This window comes from Neomonachus schauinslandi, chromosome 15 (genome assembly GCF_002201575.2).
Source record: "Neomonachus schauinslandi chromosome 15, ASM220157v2, whole genome shotgun sequence".
NCBI lineage: Eukaryota > Metazoa > Chordata > Mammalia > Carnivora > Phocidae > Neomonachus > Neomonachus schauinslandi.
This window is the reverse complement of record NC_058417.1, coordinates 43,048,158-43,064,701: the sequence shown is the minus strand read 5'-3', so window position 1 is coordinate 43,064,701 and position 16,544 is coordinate 43,048,158. Positions and strand designations below refer to the sequence as shown.

At 53.4% G+C, this 16,544-nt stretch overlaps 1 protein-coding gene across 1 annotated transcript in view; it reads right to left on the bottom strand.

The window, feature by feature from the left end:
* The window catches only part of CRHR1 (corticotropin releasing hormone receptor 1), a 28,252-nt gene extending 15,322 nt beyond the window's left edge, over positions 1 to 12,930 (bottom strand). The window contains exons 1-3 of the mRNA XM_021678368.1: positions 12,880 to 12,930; positions 9,303 to 9,390; positions 1,331 to 1,450 (exon numbers count right to left, since the gene is read on the bottom strand). Coding sequence (XP_021534043.1) covers positions 1,331 to 1,450; positions 9,303 to 9,390; positions 12,880 to 12,930 — 259 coding nt within the window. The remainder of the gene's footprint in view (positions 1 to 1,330; positions 1,451 to 9,302; positions 9,391 to 12,879) is intronic.
* Between the last annotated feature and the right edge of the window lie 3,614 nt (positions 12,931 to 16,544).

Genomic DNA, 16,544 nt, shown 5'->3' with positions numbered 1-16,544 from the left:
CCCCCCCGGCCAGGCACCAGCCCCTGGGAGCTCCAGAAGCACCTGAGTGAGGCCATGGCCCTGCCTCCACACCTTGTGACCCTGGGCAGCTGTCAGCCTCTGCCTCCATTTCCTAACTGTAAAATGGGCCCTACTAAATTGGAGGTTGGCAGGCGGCACACACCAAGTTCTCTTCTTAGGTCCTTCTGCCCTTCCCCCTACCTGCACTTCCTCCCCACACCCTCCTCTTGGGGTCCAAGAAGTGGTTGCAGACACATGAAGCTGTGTGGTCTGGCTGTTCCAGCCTCCCTGGGGCCCTCCCACCCCTCCTGGGTTGCAGCCACCCCCAGCCCCAACACCCTTAATGTAGCTGGTAAAGGAGAGGGGGCAGGAGGAGGAACGTGGGAGTTCTGAGCTGAAGCCATGCCCTCCAGCCTTCTCATCGTCAGACCAGGGGCCAAAGGGCCATACGAGGGGGGAAATGCATTAAGGTCACTCGGCAAGTCTCCGCGTGAACCACCTGGGGGCTGGTCACCCTCGGCATCCCCTTGGGCCTCAGAGCCCAGGCTCATCAGACCCCAAGAACCCATCTAGGGACCCCCACCCCTCCCTCTGTAGGACAGGGCCGCTGGCCTGCAGCTGTTTCTCTCTTCATAAGCAGGGGCTGTGAGTCATTGACGGGGCAGAGCAAATTAATCCTGGGGGTGACAGGTGGTGTAACAAGGAGCTGCAAAGCCTGGAGGTGGAGGCTCAGGAAGCTCAGGGCCTCAGGGTATGGAGGTGTTTACGTGGGGATCAAGTATCCAACAGACCCTGGGCAGTCCTCACCAGTCCTGCGAGCCTGCATGCAAGGCTCAGCCCCCTGCCTGTGGATCTAAAACGGGGTCCCCCACCTCAGGGCTGCAGGGCCCTGGACAGACCTCCTAACCTCTCTGAGCTCCAAGTGGGGGCTATTCTGATGATTCCTGCCCTACCTCATAGGGTTGTAGTAAGCTTATCCTGACTAACCCAGTTTGTCACCTGCAGAAGAAAGTGTCAGAGCTGTAGGCAAATTCCAGCTTCACCTCTTACCAGCTGGTGACCTTGGGTAAATTCCCTAACCTCTCTGAGCCTCGGAGGCCTCAGTATATAATGAGAACTACATAGTTACATATGGCATCACCCAGGGGTATTGCGGGAATCAGCGGTAAAGAGCACAGAGCTGGCCTTTGGTAAATGGTGGTTGTATCCACGAGAGGTACTATAGTCTTGTCGTTGTCATTATTATTTCTCCCACCTCCAACAAGTCCCAAGCTCTCCCCATCCTGTCCCACCTCCCAGCAGAGGGTCTGCCCTCCACAGGCTCACTTACTTGTGGTGTTGTAGCGGACGCCGTAGAAATAGGCGGGGCAGGGTCGAACCACCAACTGCCCCGCAGGGCTCTGGGGCCAGCAGGTACCAATGAGGTCCATGGATGCATTGCACTGCAGCCCTGGGGGCAGAGACAGCTGGTGAGGTGGGGCGAGCTCCCTACTCCGGTATCCTCCCCACCTCCCCACACTCACACACCAGCTGGGAACAAGATGGGAGCAATGACCCCAGTGTAGAGATGAGCTCGTCCTATGCAGAGGAGACAACAAGGAAAGGAATCTGAATTTGATGGTATGGCATGAGGGAGCCAGCGTGGGTTCCAGAGTAGAGGAGGAACAGAGACACCTGAAGGCGTTGTTAAAAGCTGAGATCTTGACTGGCATTTAGAGAAAATGCTGGACATACTTCAGGTCCTCTGCTCTGTAGCCCAAGGACACTTCTCTTGGCCCCTCATTTGGTATAGATTGGACCTCTGAGACTTCACAGTCTGGAGCAGCCTGGAACAGACCCAGCCAATCCTTGATCTAGCCCGCCGCACACATCGATGGAACCAGACCACATCTTCTCTGGCCCTGCAGTGAGGAACCAGTTAAATGAAGTTGGCCGAGCTCTTCCCGGGCCTGATAACCACATTTACTGAACATGCAGTGTTTGTGCTTGGACTGTGCTGGGCCCTAGCAGAGGACTGACCAACAAGGGAGCCACAGGGAGAAAAAAGAGGGAGACACCACCTGGGGGATGGGAAAGGACACTGAACCAATAGTCTGGGACACACACTTCAGACTGGGCTCTGCTACTAATTTCCTGTGTGACCACAGGCATGTCATTTGCTCTCTAAGCCTTCGTATCTTTATTTTTTTAAGATTTTAATTTATTTATGAGAGAGAGAGAGAGAGAGCGAGCAGGGGGAGGAGGAGAGGGAGAGGGACAAGCAGACTCCACGTCGAGCACGGAGCCGGACAAAGGGCTCAATCCCAGGACACTGAGATCATGACCTGAACCCAGGCCAAGAGTCAGACATTTACCCAACTGAGCCACCCAGGCGCCCCAGCCTTTGTGTCTTTATAATAAAATAAAGAGTTTGGTTCTGATCAGAAATTCTTAATCTCAGTCTACTGGAAGCTTTAAGGGTTCATAGAGACTCTGAAGTTAAGTGAAAAAATTGGTGTATATGTGCATCCTAATTGGGAAAGGGATTGTGGCTTCATTAGATTCTCAAAGAGGTCTGTACTCAAAAAAGGATGTTGAAGTCCCCTTCCAAATATTTTCCCTTAATTGAAGAGCTTTTTTTTTTTTTTTGAGATTATTTATTTATCAGAGAGAGAGAGAGCACGAACAGGGGGAGTGGCAGGCAGAGGGAGAAGCAGGCTCCTCTCTGAGCAAGGAGCCCGATGTGGGACTCGATCCCAGGACCCTGGAATCATGACCTGAGCTGAGGGCAGACGCTTAACCAACTGAGCCACCCAGGCTTCCCTCGAAGAGCTTTTTGGAGTGGAGCGTGTGCATATGTGTATGTATGTGTGTCTGTTGGGGCGGAGTGGAGGCCACAGGAATGCTTCTGGAGGGGAGGGAGGCTTTTAGTCTCCAGTGGGGGAGGCTGGGCTGAGGATGGCCCTCGCACCCCTCCTGATGCTGCCCCTTCTTTCTCTGCCTTAGGATGCCCCTCTTCCACAAAAGGCCGGCACACCTGTCCTGTTGAGACCCAGTGTGCCCATCCCAATGGGAGGGGGTGAGTAATTCTTGGGACGGGCACAAGGATGCACAGACAAGCCAGGAAGAGCCATGAACCAATGCAGGGGCTGCCTCTTCAGGGCTGGGCATCAGCAGTTGCCAAGCCCTGGCTGGGGCCCACCTGCCAACCCCTCCCCACGTTAGCCTGTACTCGGTGTCTCAGGAAACAGCCTGGGGTTAGATGGGTGTCTTTCCCCCGCTGGATGCCGGGTGATGCCGAGCAGCACTTGAACCTAATGCTGGGTTTTCTTTCTAATCAAAGCGACTCATAGGATGTTCCTGCAAATCAGGGCTTAGGGGCAGAGGCCTTGAGACCAAGGGGTTTAACTGAAAGAGAAAGAAGTCTGGGTTGGGGCTTCATGGACACGGGGAGCTGGCGGGCCAGGCCGGGCCTTGGCACTGTGCCACAGGACAGTCTCCATGAATTATGGCATCATGGCGGGGGGGGGGCAGGGAGGAAAGCAGGCTGTGACTGTAATCTCTCATGGGTCATGCCCCTCGTGCTGAACCCAGAGGTGGGTGGAAGCTAGAGGCAAGGGGCCACAGGGAGGGAGGGATGATATTATGGACCATGCTCGGCTTTTTCAAGGCTCATCCTCATCTATTTTGTTGATCCTCATCCAACCTGCAACATCATTAGTCCCTTTTTACAAATGAGCAAACGGAGGCAGAGGGATATTAAGTGACTTGCTCAAAGTCATGGGTCAACGAGTGAAAGAACCAAGAAGTATAGCCAGGTGTTTTTGACTCTAAACTACATGCTCTTTCTATTATGTCACATGTTGTGCCAATAAAGGGAGGGGAGAAAGCCAAGGAGGCAGCGGGGAAGGGAAAGACAGTTTCGAGGGCTGTTTGCCAGGCATGTGCCAGGTACTTTGCACATACCATCTGATTTAACGATATCATTGTACCTTCGTCAGACGGTTGTCCATTCATTCACTCACTCACTCATTCATTCATTCACAGTGTCTCCTGAGTTGGGCACGGGGAAGACTAAATGGAACATCATGTATGGCAGCACCTGGAACTTCTCTATCATGTTCTCTCGGCGTAGGAGCTGCCCTCCACCCTCCCTTCCCTCTCCCTCTCTCTCCTGCCCTGGACACTTCCCCAGAACCCCTTTGGCAAGAACAGAGTGCTGGGCAGGACTGGGCACCAGCCACAGCCAGGACAGGACTAGAGCCAAGACAGAAACCAGCTACTAAGCAGATGGCCCTTCTGACCTCGATGACCAGGTACCAGCCAATGGCCAGAGCCCTGACCCACCCACAGCTGGTGGGGAGGTATGGGGGTGGAAGTAGGCAGAACAGACATTATTTGCCCCTAGTCCGGTATGGATTAGGATCCCCTAGCACCTACTATGGGTCTCATACCACCTTCTGTGGTGAGTGCTAATTCTCTCTGATTTACAGGTAAGGAAACTGAGGCCGGAGCAGTCAAACTGTTTATGCAGAGTCACACAAACACCAAGAGGCAGAGTGAGTTTGAACACTGGCTTTTGACACCTGTCCAGGGGTCTTCCCACTGCACCATAGAAGTCCCTAGTCTGGGCCACTGGCCCTCATAGCATTTGGTTGCTGTTTGGTTTCTAGCCCCTGCTGCCGCAGTCTCTCTCTCTCTTCTCCCTCCTGCCCCCCCGCAGCTCAAAGAAGGCTGCTTGGGGGGCTAGAGAGCGGGTTAACACTGCCATGGACATGACCTTTACATTAAGAGCCCAGAAAATCCTGGAAGGAATGAAAGTCTGTGTGCGAGAAGGGAAGAAAGGGAGGGACAGTCTTCAAGAATGAATAGAAGCCATCAGCATCACGGCCTGCCTGCCGGGCTGGAGCTGGGTGGGCGGGGTCCGATGGAGGGGTGTGGTCAGGTGGGGCGTGGTCAGAGGCACAGGGCCAATCAGGAGTGGCGGCAAAGCTCGGGGCTCGGAGACATCCGCCTTAGAGTAGGGGGCTTGGCCTTATGGCTGTAGGGAGCCGGCTGAGCAAGAGGCAGGGAGTTAGAAGAGGAAAGGAGGCTGGAAGAAGAGGGGCGGGGACGCAGAGGTCGAGGGAAGGGAGGAGGCTGCAGGACAGGGCCTCAGGCGCCGTACCTGGCAGTGGGCCCTGCCCACCAGACTTCTTGGCCCGACCGCCTCGAAGGCACCTTCCACAAAGTGCCTACCTCCGCGGGCCACAGCCCTTCACTGCTCACGCGGGGATTTCAGCTCACCACGCTGCGTATACGCGATCCCTGAGGATCCGGCAGAGCCCGGGCCTCCAAAGGAGAAGGGTGTGTAGGCAGGGAGAACCACCCATTGCTGACCCCTCTTGCTCTCCTGGGGGTATTTTCCCACTTGGATAGCATAGTTCCGGGGGTGAGGAGCAGTTTGGATGGGAGTAAACCAGCCTTGCAAATAGCCAGGCCGATTTACCACCCAGGAGCTACTATTTATTATGAGTCAACTTCTCCCCACACCAAACTGTTCCAGGTCGCCCCTCCTGGCCAATTAAGTCATAGATGGGGAGGAATAATGACTTTGCTCTTTATTCAACAAGTTGTTACTGACCGCCTAAGAAATTTTCTAGGAGCTGGGGACACAGTTCCCTGTTCTAGGGGCTGGGAATACAGTAATGAATAAAATAAGTGCCCTTCCCTTAGTTGGGGGTGGGAGGTAAGGGGTGCAGCAAACAGACAGACAGAAAGACAGACAGACATAGCTATTAAGCAGTGAGAAATGCTATGAAGAAAAAGCAAGCAGGGTAAGGAGATAAAGACTGCCAGGACTGCTATTTTAATTTGGTGCTAACATTTAAGCAGAGACCTAAAGGAAGTGCGACAGGGAGCCATGTGCACATCTGGGGGAAGAGTGTTCTAGGCAGGGGGAACAGCGCATACAAAGGCCCTGAGGCTAGTTTGTACTTGGCATGTCTGAGGTTTTAACATTCCTATCACTTGGTGGGTTGTCCCCTCATTCATGAGGCAGCTAGATCCCTTCAGCATTTTTTTTCTGGAGGCAAGAGGGTGGAACCAAGTGGGCTAAAGTAACGCGTAAGACTGGTCCTGTATATTCCTCTAACCCTACACGTGCACACTCCAATGCTCATGGGAGCACTGCAGTTAGACCGTCCCAAATCTGTGCAAATGGAGGGAAGAGGAGAGAGGAAGAGGTGGACAGCTCCCTCCTGCCTCTGACAAAACCCCTGCTGAGTCAGGGACCTGGGGAGCTTGTTTTAATGAACCCGATGAGAACCCTTTGAAGGTGGCCTACTTAATGCTTGTGCACAATTGGGTGCTGGTTTCTCGCCAGGCTCAGGGTCCGAAAGTGCTCAGCAGCCACACCCGGCCTTGGACACTGTGGCTCTCTGGGCAGCCACGTATGTGGTGGCCCATTTGATTCAAATCTTGGGGCTACTGCTTAGTAACTGTGTGTGCTTGGGCAAGTTACTCAACCTCTCTGAGCCTTAGGTTCCTCTTCTGTAAAATGAGGATAAAAATACTTCCTGACAATATTGTTATGATGATTGAATGAGATTCAAGTACTTAGAATGGTGTCTGACACCTAGGTACTAAATAAGTATTAGCTATTATTATTAACATTCATGACCTTAAGACAAGGGATAGGAACAAATGGCCCTGGGTCCTTGTCAACAGTATGAGTTCATTTGTCTCTGATGTCATTAGTCAATAATTCTATTACTTTCTGGTATTGTCATATTAATGCCATGATTTTATGAGCTGCCAAGTCTGTGATCTGCCACATGATGGAACTTTGGCCCTAGGGATCCACCCTCTCCCTGCTCCTGGCATGTGAGAGGACCCCCAAAGGCCCCAGCTCAGTGCCAGCCACCCCGGCCAGATGCCCATCCATCTGTCCCGGTCCCTCCACCCCACCCTCACCATCTGTCTCTACCAGTGCCCATAGGTCTGGGTAGGTCTTGGCATTGGAAGACAAATAGCTCATTCTCAGAGGCTGTTGTGGAGGGTGATGGATTGTATGCCATGAGGCCCGCCAGGCTGGGCTGGGCTGAGGGTAGGGGCATGGAGTACAAATTGTGGGGGAATGAGCGACATTGATCATGGCCTGTTGCCTCCAAGAGCGGGTGACCCCTGCATGGGCTCAGAGACGTCACTCCTCCACGCACAAGGAGCAAGTGCATGGAGGCTGAGCTGGCCTCAGTGAATGGAGGCTGAGCTGGCCTCAGTGCATGGAGGCTGAGCTGGCCTCAGTGAGTGGAGGCTGAGCTGGCCTCAGTGCGTGGAGGCTGAGCTGGCCTCAGTGAGTGGAGGCTGAGCTGGCCTCAGTGCGTGGAGGCTGAGCTGGCCTCAGTGAATGGAGGCTGAGCTGGCCTCAGTGCATGGGGCACTGCGGGCAGGGCCTTTCATCTCAGACTCAGGCCCTGGACAGGTCTCTTCCCTCCCTGTCTCTCTCTGTTAGAACTCCAGACTCTTGCTCCAGAATTTGCCTATTCCCCATGGCTTGGCTTAGCCAACTTTGCAGCCAGATGCTCCAGGCTCCCAGTAACCTCCCCAGGCTTACTGCTCTTCCCTCCTCACCCCCCTCCCCGTCATTCCACCAAACCCCCCTGCTTTTCTTCGGTTAACTCTAGCTTTGGCTCAGAGCACTGGCTCTTTGCTGCCGGTTCATACTCAGAGTCTCTCAGAGACTCACTGTGAAAGTGACTCCTTCAGGAAGTCTTCCTGGATTCATACCACACCCCTGCTCTATCCTCCCTGCCACCTCCAGTGTTGTGAGCAATTCGTAACAAATGCCTTCTCCTCATTCCAGCTATATACAGTTCGCACTTTCAAAAGCCTGCTGATGTTACCAACAATCATAAACAATGCTCACTAGTGGTATGGCTCTCTACAGTTTGTAACATACTGCCATAAAACTTAGTGCATTTAGTTGTCACAGATCCTTGAGGTAGGTACCAACCCTGCCGCATCCAACTTTACAGTGTGGGCAAAGTGAGGCTCAAGGGTTTGACCCCCTTGAGGGCCTGCTCATCCCTGGGGCTGCTAGAGGGGCCCCAAGGGCAGAAGGACAAAATAGCGCCACCATGAACATGGGACCCAGTTGGCCTTCTCCATGTCCGGAGCTCTTCCTCTCCCCCAGGCTCCTCCCACAGTGAAGGTTGAGGAGGCTGGGCGGCAGCGGCTTGGAGGTGTGGAAGCCTCCTCCCCCCGCAGGCCCAGGATCAGAAGCTCATGCCTTCTGCCTCCCTGCTGGCAGCCTGTGGCCACCTCTCCACCAGCATGCACCTTGTGCTCGGCTTCGTAGTACGTGTGTTTGTGGGCTTGACTCCCAGACCAGATGGTGGGGCCTCTTTGTTCCCCTCATGCCTTCCAGGGGGCCCAGTGCACAACAGGTGCTCAATTCATGAGTTGGATTGAATCAAGGAGAGACCTGAAGAGGAAACCGAGTCACCACCCAAGAACAGCGAGCCTTCCAAAGACCTTCAGGTACAGGGGCCCTCCCCACCTTTGCTGGGCAGCTGCCTCCCCAGGAACCCTGCTTCAAGTGGCCAGGGCTAGGGTTCAGGGACCACACCCGAAGTTAGAACAAACATGACCTTGGACGCCAAAGGCCTGACCCTCCCATGCCTCAGCTTCCTCACCTGTATGGATGCTGAGTCTTAAACTCGTGTGAGACGTGAGATAATTCTACAAAGTACTTTGCAAATGGTGTGCTTGTACAAGTTATTAGTAATATTTGTAGTTATGCAGTGTTTTCTATTGAGGCGGTGTAGAGCCAGGCTGCCTCAGCTCAAATCTTGGCTCTGGGACTTATTAGTTTTTTTCTCTGTGCCTCAGTTTCCTTAGGTATAAATGATAATTGGGTTACTATAGCTCCAAAACCTCCAAGAGTGCCTGACACGTAGTTAGCACCCGACAGCATTGTGCTTTGGACGTTTTTAGCAGCAGAGGACGGTGGCCCTTCCTCCCCACGGGTGCCTGAGTTGCAGCCCAGCCCTCTGCTCTGTCGGTTCTCACAGCAGGGGCTGGGGTGACTTCCCCCATCGTCGGCCCCATGGCTGATGCCCTGACCTCACGGCAGCTCTCCTTCCCACCACACTTGCACCAACTTCAGGATCCTCCTGAGCACAGTACTCTGTGGAGATGTGATGAGCTGCATGGGGCTGGAGAGAGGAAATCTCTCTGCTCTTCCTACCTTGGGGCATGGCTCTGTGTGCAGGCCCCGGGAGCCCCGGGGGAGGGGGCCGTGGAGACCTGGAATCTTGCACCATTGGGAGAGGGGGACTCACCAGAGACATTGCCGGCCAGGGACAGGCTCTCGCAGTGCTGGTCCTGGAAGGAGGCGGAGATGGTGTTCAGCCCCAGGAGGAGCAGGGCCTGTGCGCACAGGGAGGCGAGGGACACCGTTAGACTGTGCTGTGAGCTTCCTGCTTCCCCTCGCTTCCCCTCACCCCACCTTGCTCTCCCTCTTCCCCCATGTCCTCTGTCTGGAAGGTCTGGAGCTGCCCTGCTCTAGAAGGGCTTGGAAGAGAGGCAGGTAACAACAGCAGGAGCCTAGGTTCCCGGGACTATGGTGAACCTTCTCCCGGAGGGCTGGGGCCTTCATGGAGGCTGCGCCTGAGGAAAGCCACCTCCATCCCCATGGGATCCCAAGGATGGTTCACCTGTATCCCAACACACACACACACACACACACACACACACACACCTGCCCGCTGAGCGCTCGTGGGCTCATAGGTGTCCTTCAATAGTGCAACTGCTGGCCTCCCTCCAGAGCTGCAGGCACTCAGAGGGCTCCCATCCTCACCCACTGCAAATTCTGCCTCATCCTTCACCAAGCCCTTTTACAGCTGCCATGGCTCTTCCTTCTCCCTGGGGGCTGCGGTGGCTGTCCATGTTTGCAGATGAGAAACGGAGGCCCACAGAGGTGAAGGGGTACATGTGTCCGGAAAGACGCCTGCCCTACTCCAGGGAGAACTTCTGCCCCTTACCCTCCCGGGGGCTCCATGTCACTCTGACTCCAGAATTTCAGCCCACGTGGGAGGAGAGTGGCAGGGGCCCCTTCAACTAACACCCTCACGCAATCACTGCGTGCCCCTTCCTTGGGGCCAACACTCCCCCCCTCCCCACCCCCGCCTACGGATTTAGAGTTAAAAGAGCCCTGGCACCTAGCCCTGGTTTCACTGTGTTGCCGGGGGTAGGTTACTTGACCTCTCTGGGCCTGTTTCCTCACGTGGAAACGGTCCTCCCTCCCTCCCAGGCTCCCACAATGCACTGTTTGGAGACGTCCTTCACGAGTAGCACACTGTGCTCCACAAGGACAGGGATTTTGTTTTGTTCATGGTGTTCAAATGTGCTGACTACCTTCATGAATCGCATTGTGTTTGAGGTCTACAACGGGCACTCGATAGGTCATGTTGATTGATTGGAACTTGGTGATTTTTATTTAGTCATAGGTTAGAAGCAAGGCAGTGGTCTCCCCTGGGATTTGAGGTTCAAGGGGATAAGAAGCACGTGGGGGGCTGGGGTACGGAGGGGGCATGTCCATTTGTGGGGACATGGGTGCCGATGACCAGCAAAGCTCTGTCTGCCTGACCGGGCTCCCAAGGCAGCGGAGCCTCACAGAAGGTTGTTCTCCACCTCACCACCCCTGCTCCCTGCTCTTTCTTCCTGGGGTCTCCTCCCTGGGACCCTCCCCTGGACCGCCTGGCGATGGTACCTCAGCCCCAGTCCATTTCCACACAGTCTGCAAACTTCACTACAGATCTTCAGAAACAGAGAGGTAGATTTAGAAGCTGTCTTAGCCACTTCCCAGCGGGCAACTGAGATGCGGAGAGAGCTAGGGGCTTGTCCCATGGCGAGCAGGTCTCTATTTTAGGCTAGGGCCAGTCTAGCAGCACACAGCCTTCGTGCACAGCCCTCTGGGACTAGGGTGAGGAAAGTGAGGCACTCACCTCGGGTCCAAAATTTCAAGGGGTGCCAAAAAGACACATAATATTTTAATGCAGTATTTTTTAAAACTGAATGCAAAAAAATCCACGATGAACAAAATATCAAAAACTTTTTTTAAAAAGACAGGCTCTGTAATAGTGCTAGGCCTATTGGAGCTTGGGGGTAACAGGAAAAGTCAGTAATGATATTAAAATATTGTTTATCTTCATTATGAGATTTGGACACCCTTAAATTTTGTGCTTGAGGAGAAGGCCTCACTCACCGCACGCTAGTCCCAGCCCTGCCCTGCTCTCCCCAAGCTGGACACCCCCATCCCACTGCGCCCAACGTCAGTATGTCCTCCCCTCACTTGGACTCCTCCCCACTTACCCTTTCCGGACCGCAGGACATTCCTCCAGTCCTTCGAAGCAACCTGATCCGCCCTTTCCCAGAGGTGAGCTTTCCTTGCTCACCTGCCATGAGTATCCTCTCCTACCCTGCCCCCCCTTTAGTGTCACCCACCTTCCCCAGGAGCTGCCCCACCCCACTCCTGTCTCATGACAGAGGCAGGCTCTACTCCCCTCTCTCCTGCCTTCTTTTCCAAGGTGGAACCAAATGCTCCCCACTTCTGGTCAGAGTCCCTCCCGCCCTCAGCCTCCTGCAGGAAACCCCTGTTGACCCTAATGATTCACCCACATGTCCCCTCAGCATTTGCCTGAGTCCTTTGTGGGCTTTGTTTATTCTGTTCACTTGATGGCACACTCCTGTCACATCCTAGGAATCTTTCTGCTCTGACTGGGCCAAACCCCAGTCCAAGAAACATATCCCCAGCCCTGCACCCCCACTCTCTGCCCAGCACTTGGGACACTTGGCTAACTCGCTCCTGGGACTTGGAAGTGATTAGAACAAACCCATTCATCTCTCTGGCCCCAAGGAACTTCCAACACTTTATTAACCAGCAATTAAACTTCACAGTCCCCAGAGAGATGGAGAACTGTCTTTACCCTCATTTTCCAAATGAAAACGCAGGAGAGAGAGGAGGAGGTCACTAGACCAGCCAGCAGCTCTTGCTAGTTAAGCAAAGGGTAGCATCCTTGCCGACAAACCTGCATTGTTCAGCTCAGCCAGAGCTCTGTGCTATGCCCAGAGAGGGACCACTCTGCTGGGACGGCCAGAGGCCCCTTCTAGAAGGAGGCTAGGAATCCCTGCCCCCAGCTTGTCCCCCCATTGCTGCCTCTGCCACCTCCCAACACACAGACACACACAGAATGGAAGCAGGGCTCCCAGAGCCAATTGCCACAGGCCAGCGAAAGGAACTGGAAATGCTCTATTTGAAAATATCAGCCCCCCTGCCTGATATTCCACCACTATCCTTCTAATCCTGAAACCCTGCTTCGTGCTTTGTGCCTTGGTCTTTCAAATCCCCCTTGAAAGCACACTGCGTTCTATCCACACTGAATTACTTATCAATGCCCAGCCACCGGATCTTGCTGGTGTCCACACACCTTTGCCCTTGCGGTTCTTTGCCCCCCTGCACCCCCCCTCCTGACCCACCACCACACCCAGTGAGCCCTGCAGTCCTCGAAAGCCAGTTCCAGAGCCCTCCCCTTGGCAGCCCCTTCCCCAACACTCCAAAGCAAAGCAACTCAGTCACCCTGCAATGGACCCAGACTGCTGTGCACATTGCACCAGGCCCAGGTGCTCACGATGCTCACAAACGGAGTGTGAAATCACCTCAGTACAAAGCACTGGCTCCCCTCAGTTCTGATTAATGGCAAAGACGCAGGCCAGAGATCTTAGCTTCTCCCCCTAATGTCCTAGGGTTCACAGAGGAGCAGAGCAAATCCAGATTCATCATGAAACCAGACCAAATGCCATGCAAAGGGCAAAGGGAAAGCCTGTCCTTGGCTGGCTGCCTATAACCCTGACCCTTACATCTCGGATGTGACGGTTCACAAAGTCATTCTCTACCAACACGGTTTGCATCGTGCAAAGAAAAACGCTTCTTCAGATTCCCGAACCAACCTCTCCTCTCAGGAAAGCTCGGTTCTGTATAGAATCAGTGTTTGTACCCCCTCTTGCTCTGTGGAAGGATTTGTAAAGGCTTCTGGCTTATTCCTGAATCACACTTCCAGGAAAAGTCTGGAATTTTCCTGTATATTTCCTCTCCACCGCACACTGATCTCTTCAACGTTCGCTAGATTTTTAGCCCCAACAGCAGGTGACTACTGCACTGTGGGAACAGGCCCCAGAAGTTCCAGGATATTGTTTGTTTCCTTCTAAGGCTGACAGTTCTTGATCTGGGGTCCACAAACACACAAAAGCCTGTATGGAAATGCAGCGTGTCGTGTGTAATGACAGCCATTTTCCGGGGGAGGACGCAAAGCTTCCTCCACAGCTCAGGGAGGTCTAGCAGCCAAAATAGATGGCCAGAGCTTCCGGTGGGTGGGGTCACATCAGAGGCCTGGGCCTCCACCACTTCGGACATGTCATCCTCTCTCAAAGCAAACCCAAAGTGGTTTGGGCCTAGGAACCAGCGTTTCCTTGGGCTGTTCCGCTGGCTCCTCCCCGCGGTCATTACCTCGGGATGCTGGCTCTCCTTTCAGAGTTATTTCTGACAAACCAAGTTTTCAGGACTGTGTGAGGTTTACCATTTCCCAACAGTTGGTAGAGAAAAACCAAAATGGCCCTAGGAAGCGGAAGCTGGAGGAGCGCTAGATTCACTCACTAGGTGATGCCTCACTTGGGTGAGCCAGCCCAGCGGCCCCAGGGCCCAAAATAAAACCTGCGCCTCAGTGACAAATCTCTCCACTCACCACAGAGCCAAACCTTGAATGCCAAACCTGAGAAGGCCAAGGGTGTGCTGCCGCTCGATTCCAGCATCACAGAAAATGACTGTCCAAGGACCCAGTGGGTCCCTGACGGGGACAGGGACTGCTCTGCGGAAAGCAGATGGGACAGGTCTCACGCTCCCCATTTTACAGGAGTTTTAGTTGAGGTGCCCAAGGTCACAGAGCTGTCTTTAGCAGCTGGGTGGGGCCTAGGAGCCAGAACTTCCAAGCAGATGGAGGCTGGAGGAAGGGGATAGCCCAGATCAGGGCAGGGAGAGAAGGGATGGGCAGAGGAGAGAGAAGGGTGCAGGGGCCCTCAGAGAGGGAGGGTGGGGGTCGGAGTCTGACAGCTGCTGCCCACCCCCCCCCCACTCCCCCCACAGGCCAGTGGTGATGGCTGGAATTGAAACTGCCATCCCGATTCCCAGTGTGACTCTGGCATAAAGGTTAATCACACCCAGAAAATGCTTATTAGAGGCCATAAATAACTACGCTGCTGAAGCTCATTCCGTTCCTTAAGGCACAAAAGTGCAATTTCCTTTGGTGGGATGACTGGGTAATTAACTTTTTAGGGAAGGTCCTGAAGGGCCAACTGGAGGGAGAAGAGGGATGGCCTGGAAGCACCGGGGGCTGCCCCCATCCCCCGAAAGTTCATGATGAGCAAGGAGAAGGGCCTGCCTTCCCTCCCCTGGCATGACTACCTCTGATGCTGGGCTTGGGAGAAACTCCCCCATCCGCCCCACCCCCACCCCCACCCCAGGCCCCAGGAAAATCTCTTGCAGGGGCCAGGGACACAACCACAGCCACATTCAGTGTGATCCCTCAGCATTATCCCTCCTGCTTCTGCTGAGTTCTGAGCCCAGTCCTGCCACTGATTTTGTGACTTTGGGCGAGTCACCTGGGCCCTCTGGGTGATCAGGTCCCTCCTACCTGCACGGCTCGGATGTGAGCCACTTGGGGAAAACATAGAGAGAGATGACTTCTGAAATTTAAAGTTTCCACAGGTGTCCAAGGAGTCACTACCATAACCTGGTCACTCTGGGCCTCAGAATCTTGCTTGGTTCTGGAGAGAGGTGAACTAGAGCAGGCTTCCTGCAGTGTCATCTATACATCTATCTATGATAGTGTCTTTAACCATTCATTCGATGGACCCCTGGGCTGTTTCCATGTCCCTACTCTTATAAATGACGCTGCCATGAACGTGGGGGTGCACATACCTCTTCGAGATAGTGATTTCATTTCCTTTAGACATATACCCAGAAAGTGGAATTGCTAGCTCATATAAAAGTTCTATGTTTAATTATTTGCAGAAACTCCATACTGTTTTCCAGAGTAGCGGCACCAATGTACATTCCCACCAACAGAGTACAGGGATTCCCTTTTCTCCACAGACTCACCAGCGCTTGTTATTTCTTGCCTTTTGGGTTTTGTTGTTGTTGTTGTTGTTGTTTTTAAGCCCAATGAAGGTCTTGAACTGACAACCCTGAGATCAAGACCTGAGCTGAGATCAAGAGTTGAATGCTTAACTGACTGAGCCACCCAGGTGCCCCTTTCCTGTCTTTTTGATCCTAGCCATTCTAATAGTTGATATTTCACTGTGGTTTTGATTTGCTTTTCCCTGATGATGAGTGAGCACTTTTCGGATGTACCTGTTGGCCATCTGAATATCTTCTTTGGAAAAATGCCTATTCGGGTCCTTTCTCCATTTTTAATTGGATTGTTTGGGGGTTTTTTGCTATTGAGTTGTATTTGTTCCTTATATATTTTAAATATTAACCCCTTATCAGATATATGGTTTGCAAGGTGTAGCCTGTTTTGAGCAAAGCCAAGAGAAGAAAATCTAAATATGAAAAAGAGGAGGGGTCATAAATCAGGATTTCTTTAAAAGCTAACTCCTCTGTTGCATTTAAAAACTAGGATCTGGGTGTGCCTGGGTGGCTCCGTCGCTTGAGCATCCAGCTCATGATTTTGGCGCAGGTCACAATCTCAGTGTCGTGAGATCAAGCCTCATGTTGGGCTCTGTGCTCAGCAGGGAGTCTGCTGGAGATTCTCTCCCTCTGCCCCTCCCCCCACTCACAAGTGCTCCCCCCCATAAATAAATAAATAAATAAATAAATAAATGTTTTTTAAAAATCCTAGGATCTGGTTTGTAGAATAAGACATATGCCCAACCAAACTCTTTAGAAACCTGTCTGTGCCTACAGGGCATATATCTATAGACATGGAGTGATGGTGGGGAGAGAGGCAGGGCCCCCATACAATGGTGGTGCACAGAGGTGCCAAGCGGAGCGGTCACTGGGGGCTAGGGTTGCAGGCTGTGTCCCAGCAGAACTGAGACCCTCCACGGTGTGTTTTCTGATCCACGTGGAGGTGCTCTGTAGACTAGCCAGGGTAAAGTAGACTTGGAACAAAGGACAGCGAAGCCGTGTGCCCTTTCTCGGCCCTCTTGACCGCCCAGGGCCTTTGCGTCTTGAGTGGCCCCCCTTCCCCATCCTGCCCAGGCCAGGTCCTCCCCCGACAGCCTCTTTCTAGGACAGCCACAGCCTGTCCCCACCTCCAGGCAAAGAGCCTGTGCTTTTCTCCCAGAGTGGGGGAGCAGTGAAAGATTATTCTAGGCAGATGAGACATAATTTATTGTTACATTTAATTAACTGAAATTGCTGTTATGCAGAGAGGAAAAAATAAAAGGAAAGTCTCCTGCCTACAGATCGGCGGGTGGAGGGCTCGCTGGGGTGTTCCTCGCCTCCGCCCCTTCTCCTGGGGGTCTGG